This window comes from Polyodon spathula, chromosome 21 (genome assembly GCF_017654505.1).
Source record: "Polyodon spathula isolate WHYD16114869_AA chromosome 21, ASM1765450v1, whole genome shotgun sequence".
Classification (NCBI taxonomy): Eukaryota; Metazoa; Chordata; class Actinopteri; order Acipenseriformes; family Polyodontidae; genus Polyodon; species Polyodon spathula.
Window position 1 is genome coordinate 16,599,989 of NC_054554.1, and position 12,473 is coordinate 16,612,461.

General features: G+C 42.0%; 1 protein-coding gene across 1 annotated transcript in view; it reads right to left on the reverse strand.

Annotated features, from left to right (window-relative positions):
• LOC121296711 (chloride channel protein 1-like) overlaps nt 1–8,868 on the reverse strand; it is a 29,662-nt gene extending 20,794 nt beyond the window's left edge. Inside the window, 1 exon segment of the mRNA XM_041222479.1 lies at nt 8,834–8,868. Within this exon segment, the coding sequence (XP_041078413.1) occupies nt 8,834–8,868 (35 nt within the window).
• Nucleotides 8,869–12,473: the final 3,605 nt, after the last annotated feature.

Below are 12,473 nucleotides of genomic sequence, written 5' to 3' on the forward strand. Positions count from 1 at the left end.
TGATATGGAGAGACCTGAGGAAGATGGAGAGAATCCCTAGCATGGACGATGAGAGCCAGGTTTTGGAGAGCAAGGGCTATGATTATTCGAATCTGGGCACGGAGGGTTGAAGACACTAAGCAGGCTGTGGAATAAGAGCTCTTGAACAAGGTGGAGGGCTGCAGACATGTAATGCTGAGCAGATTGAAGGAGGTTACTGAGAGTAGGATTTAATCAAATAGCATCTGGAGAAGCTGAGGATTTTGGATGGGGGTTGTGGAAGCAAATAGGACCAACTGACTGAACTTGGATACCGAAAGCAGAGGCAGAAGGAGATCTGGAAATGAGGGCTGAGGTGGAAGCTGGACTGAACGAAGATATGAATCAACTACTGGGGAAGCATGGCACCTTTGCGCCCTATAGTCTAGAAATGAGGGCAGAGAGATGAGATGCCACCTTTCTATGTGTTAGTTAATACAGGATATATCAGTGGTTTGCTACTAATATGTCTGCTTGAAATGGAAAAGGTAAACTCACATTCAGAGATTTGGGTTTCGCAACACCAGTTATTCTCTTAACAGTGGAAATCCTTAGCTCATAATCAAGACAGATTTCCAGTCTCATACCACATCTCTCACCAAGTATTAATGCTGTAACATTTGGGAGGATGAGCGGAGATATGAATAGGATTGCTGAGGAAGTGCCCCATATTTTGATTGTGGGAATGCTGCCACGATCTGCGTATTGGAGGAAAGCTGGAGCATTGTAGGCTCTGGAGAAGTGCAGTTGCAGATTTAAACAGTAAACTAGAGCGACTTTTGCATGCTGCAGTAGTGAGCTGATCTGAAGAGGGAGTGGAGATCTGCTGTAGTGAGGAGCGATTAACAGTAGAGGGCGGGATCTGCTGAACAGAGCAGAGGTCTGAGGAAGAAAACAATGGAGTGCTGTCAGTAGTGTGCAGAGGCCCAGCTGTGAGAGCAGAGATCTGCTGAAGCAGAGATCTGCAATAGAGAACAGAGGACTACCATCGGTAGAGTGCGGTGGTCTGTTACAGAGAGTAGGAATCTGCTGAATGCAGTAGATATTGGTCTTTCAGTGTCAAGGCAGATTTAGATGGAGCCTGAGATGGGGCTGCTTTTGGGCAGAGATGAATGCAGAGATTTCTAGAGATTGAAAAAAAACATTTTGGAATTGGTTTTAGCTCCCTTAGCAATGTTCATTTCTATTTCTCTCTTGGCCTTTCTAACTTCCTTTTTGACTTGCATTTGCAGTTCTGTGTACTCTTTCTGTGTACTTTCTTTTTGGTCCTTTTTTAATGCTCTGTAAAGTGCCTTTTTTCGCTGAATATTTTTTTTAATTGATCTATTTAAACCATTTTGGCAATTTAGTTTTACATTTAGATTTGTCTACTTTAGGGATATAATTGTTTTGCGCCTCTAGTACTACATTTTTGAAGAACAACCATCCTTCTTCTGTGGGTGTTTTCTCTATTTTACTCCAATCTACTTCTGTTAGTCTCTGTTTCATACCTTCATAGTTTGCTTTTCTAAAATTGTAAACCTTAGCTTTAGTCTTTACTTTTGAGGATTTAAAAAACACTTCAAATGAGACCATGTTGTGGTCTGAGTTTGCCAATGGTTCTCTGACCTCTGTTTTAGTTATTCTATCTTCGTTATTTGAAAAGACTAAATCAAGGCATGCCTCCCCTCTAGTGGGTGCCTTGACAAATTGTGTTAGGAAGCAGTCATTTGTCATTTCCACCATTTCTATTTCGTCCTTCGCGCTACCCACCGGGTTTTCCCATTTTATTTGGGGGAAGTTGAAATCCCCCATTAGTATGGCTTCTCCTTTGCTACACACATTTCTAATGTCATTGTATAACAGATTATTTTGCTCACCGTCTGAATCTGGCAGTCTATAGCATGCTCCTATTATTATGCCTTTTGAATTTTTGTCTGTTATTCTGACCCATATTGATTCGGTTTTATTTTCTTTGTCCAGGTTTAACACCTGGGCTTCAAGACTGTTTCTTATGTATAGCGCTACCCCTCCTCCTCTTCTGTCCTGCCTGTCTTTCCTATACAGTGTATACCCACAAATATTATATTCGTCCCCATCACTCTCAGATAACCACGTTTCTGTAACACCTATCACATCATAGTTACTTGTTAGTGCAGTAGCTTCAAGTTCTAGAATTTTTTTTCTGATACTTCTAGCATTTAGATAAACACATTTAATGGTTGTCTTACCTGAGTTGTTGTTCTTGTTTTGATGCGGTCTCCCTTCTGTTTTTTTTTTGTTGATTTCTCCCCCCTTCCTTTCTAGTTTAAATGCTTCCGAACCTGCTCGAGGATCTTTTCTCCAAGTAGACTAGTTCCCTTGTTATTTAAATGCAGTCCATCCCGTCTATACAGATAGTCCTCGTTGTAGAATGTGGTCCAATGATCAAGATAGGTGAAGCCTTCCCGTGTGCACCACGTCTTCAGCCATTGGTTTTGATTTATTATTTCCAGCTGTCCATATGGTCCTTTGCAAGGTGCGGGTAGTATACCAGAAAATACCACAGTTTTGGTTTTCTCTTTTAATTTCCTTCCTAGCTCTCTGAATTTGTTTTGCAGGGATTTTGGTCTGTCTCTTCCAATGTTGTTTGTACCGATGTGGACGACTACTACCGGGTCGTCTCCTGTTCGTTCTAGGAGCCTGTCCACGTTCTCAGTGATGTGCTTGACCGAGGATCCCTGAAGGCAGCACACTGTTGTAGTAAGGGGGTCCAAACTGCGAACTGAACTTGCTGTGTTTCTCAATATGGAGTCCCCAACAATCATGACCTCCCTTCTTTTTACTGTCTTGTCACCACTGTCAATAGGGTACTGGATGTTGTTCCTTTCATTCTCTTGTTGTTGGTTCTGCTCATCAAAATTCTGAAGTGACTCAAATCTGTTGGTTGTTTTGATTTCTGGTGGTTGTGTTTGACGAAGTTTCTTTTTTTTCCCTGCTTCTGCCTACCTGAACCCAGCTGTTCTGACCTTCTATCTCCCTGGTGGCTTTCAGTCTGTTAGGGGTGATGCAGACTTCCATGAATTGTGGGTGTGCCAGTTCCTCAAGATCTTGTTGCTGTCTCACTTCTTCCAGCTCCATTTCTAGCATGCTTACTAGTTTATGCAAATCCTGGATCGCGCGGCACTTTACGCACACTTGGTTTAGCTCCGCTGGGTTTTCTCGGATTTCCCACATCAAGCAGGTGTCACAGATTACTGGCTTGAAGACCATGTTGAGGTTTTTTTTTTTGAAGTTTAGTTTCTTCTGCAGCCGTCAACCTGCTTTCAAACTGCTTCGAAACTGCTCTGTACTTTTCCACGCCTGTACGTCTCCCACTCGCTGTCGCTTCCACTCGCTGTCGCTGGGAAGACTGCCTCGTTTAACTGCGTTTTTCTGCTGTGCTGTCGGCTCCTCCCCTCGCCCGTGTCTCAAAACGGCGCTGAATTTGAATCAGCTGTTTTCCGAGTTTCAGCTTGTTTGTTATCAGAAAAACACACGCGGCTGTGTTTCCCCAATGTCCTCTGTTTTCTGATTAAAGCAATTCAAGATGCAATTTCTCCTTTCTGCTTCGAAACTGCTCTGTACTTTTCCACGCTGTACTTCTCCCACTTGCTGTCGCTTCCACTCGCTGTCGCTGGGAAGACTGCCTCGTTTAACTGCGTTGTTCTGCTGTGCTGTCGGCTCCTCCCCTCGCCCGTGTCTCAAAACGGCGCTGAATTTGAATCAGCTGCTCCGAGTTTCAGCTTGTTTGTTATCAGAAAAACACACGCGGCTGTGTTTCCCCAATGTCCTCTGTTTTCTGATTAAAGCAATTCAAGATGCAATTTCTCCTTTCTGCTTCGAAACTGCTCTGTACTTTTCCACGCTGTACTTCTTCCACTCGCTGTCGCTTCCACTCGCTGTCGCTGGGAAGACTGCCTCGTTTAACTGCGTTGTTCTGCTGTGCTGTCGGCTCCTCCCCTCGCCCGTGTCTCAAAACGGCGCTGAATTTGAATCAGCTGCTCCGAGTTTCAGCTTGTTTGTTATCAGAAAAACACACGCGGCTGTGTTTCCCCAATGTCCTCTGTTTTCTGATTAAAGCAATTCAAGATGCAATTTCTCCTTACTGCTTCTAAACTGCTCTGTACTTTTCCACGCCTGTACTTCTCCCACTCGCTGTCGCTTCCACTCGCTGTCGCTGGGAAGACTGCCTCGGACGAACTTGCCTCGTCGAAATGGAGCTGGAAGAAGTGAGACAGCAACAAGATCTTGAGGAACTGGCACACCCACAATTCATGGAAGTCTGCATCACCCCTAACAGACTGAAAGCCACCAGGGAGATAGAAGGTCAGAACAGCTGGGTTCAGGTAGGCAGAAGCAGGGAAAAAAAGAAACTTCGTCAAACACAACCACCAGAAATCAAAACAACCAACAGATTTGAGTCACTTCAGAATTTTGATGAGCAGAACCAACAACAAGAGAATGAAAGGAACAACATCCAGGACCCCATTGACAGTGGTGACCAGACAGCAAAAAGAAGGGAGGTCATGATTGTTGGGGACTCCATATTGAGAAACACAGCAAGTTCAGTTCGCAGTTTGGACCCCCTTACTACAACAGTGTGCTGCCTTCCGGGAGCCTCGGTCAAGCACATCACTGAAAACGTGGACAGGCTCCTAGAACGAACAGGAGACGACCCGGTAGTAGTCGTCCACATCGGTACAAACAACATTGGAAGAGACAGACCAAAATCCCTGCAAAACAAATTCAGAGAGCTAGGAAGGAAATTAAAAGAGAAAACCAAAACTGTGGTATTTTCTGGTATACTACCAGCACCTTGCAAAGGACCATATGGACAGCTGGAAATAATAAATCAAAACCAATGGTTGAAGACGTGGTGCACACGGGAAGGCTTCACCTATCTTGATCATTGGACCACATTCTACAACGAGGACTATCTGTATAGACGGGATGGACTGCATTTAAATAACAAGGGAACCAGTCTACTTGGAGAAAAGATCCTCGAGCAGGTTCAGAAGCATTTAAACTAGAAAGGAAGGGGGGAGAAATCAACAAAAAAAACAGAAGGGAGACCGCATCAAAACAAGGACAACAACTCAGGTAAGACAACCATTAAATGTATTTATCTAAATGCTAGAAGTATCAGAAACAAAATTCTAGAACTTGAAGCTACTGCACTAACAGGTAACTATGATGTGATAGGTGTTACAGAAACGTGGTTATCTGAGAGTGATGGGGACGAATATAATATTTGTGGGTATACACTGTATAGGAAAGACAGGCAGGACAGAAGAGGAGGAGGGGTAGCGCTATACATAAGAAACAGTCTTGAAGCCCAGGTGTTAAACCTGGACAAAGAAAATAAAACCGAATCAATATGGGTCAGAATAACAGACAAAAATTCAAAAGGCATAATAATAGGAGCATGCTATAGACCGCCAGATTCAGACGGTGAGCAAAATAATCTGTTATACAATGACATTAGAAATGTGTGTAGCAAAGGAGAAGCCATACTAATGGGGGATTTCAACTTCCCCCAAATAAAATGGGAAAACCCGGTGGGTAGCGCGAAGGATGAAATAGAAATGGTGGAAATGACAAATGACTGCTTCCTAACACAATTTGTGAAGGCACCCACTAGAGGGAGGCATGCCTTGATTTAGTCTTTTCAAATAACGAAGATAGAATAACTAAAACAGAGGTCAGAGAACCACTGGCAAACTCAGACCACAACATGGTCTCATTTGAAGTGTTTTTTAAATCCTCAAAAGTAAAGACTAAAGCTAAGGTTTACAATTTTAGAAAAGCAAACTATGAAGGCATGAAACAGAGACTAACAGAAGTAGATTGGAGTAAAATAGAGAAAACACCCACAGAAGAAGGATGGTTGTTCTTCAAAAATGTAGTACTAGAGGCGCAAAACAATTATATCCCTAAAGTAGACAAATCTAAATGTAAAACTAAATTGCCAAAATGGTTTAATAGATCAATTAAAAAAAATATTCAGCGAAAAAAGGCACTTTACAGAGCATTAAAAAAGGACCAAAAAGAAAGTACACAGAAAGAGTACACAGAACTGCAAATGCAAGTCAAAAAGGAAGTTAGAAAGGCCAAGAGAGAAATAGAAATGAACATTGCTAAGGGAGCTAAAACCAATTCCAAAATGTTTTTTCCAATATTACAACAGCAAGAGAACATTCAAAGAGGAGATTAAATGTTTAAGAGATACAAATGGCAAAATCGTAGAGGAAGAAAAAAAAATAGCAAATATGTTAAATGATTACTTTTCACAAGTTTTTACAAAGGAAGATACTGACAACATGCCCCACATGTCATCCAGTTCCTATCCAGTTTTAAATAACTTTAGCATAACTGAGGCAGAAGTGTTAAAGGGACTAGGAGCTCTTAAAATAAACAAATCCCCTGGGCCGGATGAGATCCTCCCAGTAGTACTCAAAGAAATGAAAGAAGTAATTTACAAACCGCTAACCAAGATCATGCAGCAGTCTCTTGACACAGGGGTTGTACCGACAGACTGGAAAATTGCAAACGTAATACCGATCCACAAAAAGGGAAACAAAACTGAACCAGGTAACTACAGACCAGTAAGCCTGACTTCTATTATATGCAAACTTATGGAAACTATAATAAGATCCAAAATGGAAAATTACCTATATGGTAACAGAGTACTGGGAGACAGTCAACATGGTTTTAGGAAAGGGAGATCGTGCCTAACTAACTTGCTTGATTTTTTTGAGGATGCAACATCGATAATGGATAATTGCAAAGCATATGATATGGTTTATTTAGATTTCCAGAAAGCTTTTGACAAAGTCCCGCACAAAAGATTAATTCTCAAACTGAACGCAGTTGGGATTCAAGGAAACACATGTACATGGATTAGGGAGTGGTTAACATGTAGAAAACAGAAAGTACTGATTAGAGGAAAAACCTCAGAATGGAGTGTGGTAACCAGCGGTGTACCACAGGGATCAGTATTAGGTCCTCTGCTATTCCTAATCTACATTAATGATTTAGATTCTGGTATAGTAAGCAAACTTGTTAAATTTGCAGACGACACAAAAGTAGGAGGAGTGGCAAACACTGTTGCAGCAGCAAAGGTCATTCAAAATGATCTAGACAAGATTCAGAACTGGGCAGACACATGGCAAATGACATTTAATAGAGAAAAGTGTAAGGTACTGCACGCAGGAAATAAAAATGTACATTATAAATATCATATGGGAGATATTGAAATTGGAGAAGGAATCTATGAAAAAGACCTAGGAGTTTTTGTTGACTCAGAAATGTCTTCATCTAGGCAATGTGGGGAAGCTATAAAAAAGGCTAACAAGATACTCGGATACATTGTGAAAAGTGTTGAATTTAAATCAAGGGAAGTAATGTTAAAACTGTACAATGCACTTGTAAGACCTCATCTTGAATATTGTGTTCAGTTCTGGTCACCTCGCTATAAAAAAGATATTGCTGCTCTAGAAAGAGTGCAAAGAAGAGCGACCAGAATTATTCCGGGCTTAAAAGGCATGTCATATGCAGACAGGCTAAAAGAATTGAATCTGTTCAGTCTTGAACAAAGAAGACTACGTGGCGACCTAATTCAAGCATTCAAAATTCTAAAAGGTATTGACAGTGTGGACGCAAGGGACTTTTTCAGCCTGAAAAAAGAAACAAGGACCAGGGGTCACAAATGGAGTTTAGAAAAAGGGGCATTCAGAACAGAAAAATAGGAGACACTTTTTTACACAGAGAATTGTGAGGGTCTGGAATCAACTCCCCAGTAATGTTGTTGAAGCTGACACCCTGGGATCCTTCAAGAAGCTGCTTGATGAGATTTTGGGATCAATAAGCTACTAACAACCAAACGAGCAAGATGGGCCGAATGGCCTCCTCTCGTTTGTAAACTTTCTTATGTTCTTATGTTCTTATGATTCTAAAACCACTGCAGAACCCGAGAGGTTGAAGAATATGTTGCTCCGAGGCATCTGCAAAACCTATTGATTGGTCGGGAACAGTTTATTGTCTATTGGGGGTAGGAGGACATTGACTGGAACATTGATAAATCGTAGGACATGGTTCCATGACTGACTAATGTCTCGCATTGATGAAACGATGACTTTGACGAAGCTGGTTGGATTGGAGGAGAAGCACCAGATGAGGAAACATGAATCTGGGAACAGGAATAAGTCACAGGAATGGATGCCTGATACAGGGAAGCAGGACGTTACTATGATGGTAGATACTGAGCATCTCGAAAACAGCTGAGTAAGGTTGCTTCATGACCAGGTCCTTAAAAAGGGGAAGAGTTGAAATTGGAGAACGTCAGTTGCTACAAAAACTTGAGGAGGAGGTGGTCTCCTGCAAATCCCACGGAATGACAACAAACTGCAGGAATGTATAGAAAAGCTGGAGCGTGTGAGCTTCACAGTGATAGCAAACCAGCTTAGAGACTGTATAAAATTTGTGGTGTTATATTGCCATCTAGCGGTTATGATTAGAATTAACCATTGGCTTGAATGAAGCTGGGTAGAATATATTTGGTTATTGTGATTACAATCCTTGTCGATGTAGAACAAAAATTGCATATTCTTTTAGATTTTAATATCTTCGTTACATGTTTTGGGACAGTTAGTCATGCATATAAATACATTAACACAGTATTTAGATATCACAATTCTATGAGTTGAACGAGCCCTCGCAGGTTGTAAAAGCGCAGCAGCGCAAGCCAGAAGGTTGCAGTACTGAGGCAATGAGCTCGCAGTGCAGATGAAGCTGCCTGGTCACCATGGCTACTTACCACTCCCCGCTGTCACTCAAAGAGGACGTTGCCATGGTAGCCACGGACTGAGAGGCGCCGGTGGAAAAGTTGCAAAACAGCAGTGTTGTTGGAGCTTGTTGTGACCAGTCGAAAGCACAAGCCGCCACATGTTGAAACGGAGCACGAAACTGAATGGACAGGTCCCTAAAATGTTGAACGTAGCTAATAGAAAGGATCTTATGAAGGAACGGTAAATTGTGCTGGCTCGCGGGAGTGGAGGAGGGGCGCTTGATTGCAAACGATGAGTAAAGAAAGATTCAGCTGACAGATTTAAATAGAGGAGCTATGGCAAGGCAAATGCTGACGACGGGAACGTCGATGTCTTGTTGAAGGAGCTTTAGAGGTTTTAGTGGAGGGCCAGTCTGTCTAATAAAGACGCGGACGAGTTGAGAAATTAATCTGCAGTTTGGACGGTGCTGTTGCTGGGCTGGAGGCTGGAAAGAGCAGGAAAGACTAACGCTGGAGCTCCTGCAGATGAATGGAGAAGCTGAATGATGAGAAGCAGCACCGGAGCAGGTAGGAAAATATTTGATAATATCTTGGGAGCGCTGTGCAGAGAATTGACCTCCAGTGAAAGGCAACAAAGTATAGATTAGCGGTGAAGCACGAAAAGACAGCGTCTGTGCATTTGCTACAAAAACGAAACACTAGACAGCGAAGGCGCAAGTGATCAGGGCTTAAATAGAGAATAGGTACTAATTGACTGGAAATCCCACAAATCCCTCCCTACCTGTTGATGGTGCTTCATGTACAACTCAGATGTGCAGGACGGTATGGTCAGAGACAGGGGCCCGTCGCCTCCATCCAGACACAACTCCATGGACTCTGAGGAGACATGCAGGAGCCACACAGTGATGCAGCAGCACTGTATCAGTGTGTGTGAATTGGTGTGAATTTCTGTCTGTCTGTGTGTATGTGTGAGACTATGTGCCTTTCAGTGTGTGTTTGACTGTCAGTGTCTATCTGTGAGAATGAGTGCGTCTGTGTGACAGTGTGTCTCAGTCTGTTAGTGTGTGTATGTGTGTGTAAGAGTGTGCTTGTCTGAGTGTGTGTGCATGTGTGTCTCAGTGTGTCTGTGAGTGTATGTGTGTCTCAGAGTCTGTCTGTGGGTAGGTGTGTGTCTGAGTGTGTCTCACTCAGTCTTTCTTTCTGTCTGCCTGTCTGTTTTTCACTGTGTCTGCGGGATATTTTTGGTCTGACCCACTAAGTTTCCTGTATGGGAAGGGACAGGATAGTATCTACACTGCTCTGAAAACACAAACCAAACATAGATCTCAATACTGCATTAGAAAATAAGAACATAAGAACATAAGAAAGTTTACAAACAAGAGGAGGCCATTCGGCCAATCTTGCTCGTTTGGTTGTTAGTAGCTTATTGATCCCAGAATCTCATCAAGCAGCTTCTTGAAGGATCCCAGGGTGTCAGCTTCAACAACATTACTGGGGAGTTGATTCCAGACCCTCACGATTCTCTGTGTAAAAAAGTGCCTCCTATTTTCTGTTCTGAATGCCCCTTTGTCTAATCTCCATTTGTGACCCCTGGTCCTTGTTTCTTTTTTCAGGTCGAAAAAGTCCCTTGGGTCGACATTGTCAATATCTTAGAATTTTGAATGCTTGAATTAGGTCACGCGTAGTCTTCTTTGTTCAAGACTGAACAGATTCAATTCTTTTAGCCTGTCTGCATATGACATGCCTTTTAAACCCGGAATAATTCTGGTCACTCTTCTTTGAACTCTTTCTAGAGCAGCAATATCTTTTTTATAGCGAGGTGACCAGAACTGAACAAAATATTCAAGATGAGGTCTTACTAATGCATTGTACAGTTTTAATATTACTTCCCTTGATTTAAATTCAATACTATTCACAATGTATCCGAGCATCTTGTTGGCCTTTTTTATAGCTTCCCCATATTTTCTAGATGAAGACATTTCTGAGTCAACAAAAACTCCTAGGTCTTTTTCATAGATTCCTTCTCCAATTTCAATGTCTCCCATATGATATTTATAATGCACATTTTTATTTCCTGCGTGCAGTACCTTACACTTTTCTTTATTAAATGTAATTTCCCATGTGTCTGCCCAGTTCTGAATCTTGTCTAGATCATTTTGAATGACCTTTGCTGCTGCAACAGTGTTTGCCACTCCTCCTATTTTTGTGTCGTCTGCAAATTTAACAAGTTTGCTTACTATACCAGAATCTAAATCATTAATGTAGATCAGGAATAGCAGAGGACCTAATACTGATCCCTGTGGTACTCCACTGGTTACCACACTCCATTCTGAGGTTTCTCCTCAAATCAGTACTTTCTGTTTTCTACATGTTAATCACTCCCTAATCCATGTACATGTGTTTCCTTGAATCCCTACTGTGTTCAGTTTGAGAATTAATCATGCAGGACTTTGTCAAAAGCTTTCTGGAAATCTAAATAAACCATGTCATATGCTTTGCAATTATCCATTATCGATGTTGCATCCTCAAAAAAATCAAGCAAGTTAGTTAGACACAATCTCCCTTTCCAAAACCATGTTGACTCTCTCCCAGGATACTGTCACCATATAGGTAATTTTCCATTTTGGATCATATTATAGTTTCCATAAGTTTGCATATAATAAAAGTCAGGCTTACTGGTCTGTAGTTACCTGGTTCAGTTTTGTTTCCCTTTTTGTGGATCGGTATTATGTTTGCAATTTTCCAGTCTGTCGGTACCACCCCTGTGTCAAGAGACTGTTGCATGATCTTGAAATGGAGATGGAAGAAGTGAGACAGCAACAGGATCTTGAGGAACTGGCACACCCACAATTCATGGAAGTCTGCATCACCCCTAACAGACTGAAAGCCACCAGGGAAATAGAAGGTCAGAACAGCTGGGTTCAGGTAGGCAGAAGCAGGGAAAAAAAGAAACTTTGTCAAACACAACCACCACAAATCAAAACAACCAACAAATTTGAGTCACTTCAAAATTTTGATGAGCAAAACCAACAACAAGAGAACGAAAGGAACAACATCCAGGACCCTATTGACAGTGGTGAGCACACAACAAAAGGAAGGGAGGTCATGATTGTTGGGGACTCCATATTGAGAATCACAGCAAGTTCAATTAGCAGTTTGGACCCCATTATTAAAACAGTGTGCTGTCTTCAGAGAGCCTCTGTCAAGCACATCACTGAGAACGTGGACAGGCTCCTGAAAAAACAGGAGATGACCCGGTAGTAGTCGTCCACATCGGTACAAACAACATTGGAAGAGACAGACCAAAATCCCTGCAAAACAAATTCAGAGAGCTAGGAAGGAAATTAAAAGAGAAAACCAAAACTGTGGTATTTTCTGGTATACTACCGGCACCTTGCAAAGGACTATATGCTCAGCTGGAAATAATTAATCAAAACGCATGGCTGAAGACGTGGTGCACACAGGAAGGCTTCACCTATCTTGATCATTGGACCACATTCTACAACGAGGACTATCTGTATAGACGGGACGGACTGCACTTAAATAACAAGGAACCAGTCTACTTGGAGAAAAGATCCTCAAGCAGGTTCAGAAGCATTTAAACTAGAAAGGAAGGGGGGAGAAATCAACAAAAACACAGAAGGGAAACCACATCAAAACAAGAACAACA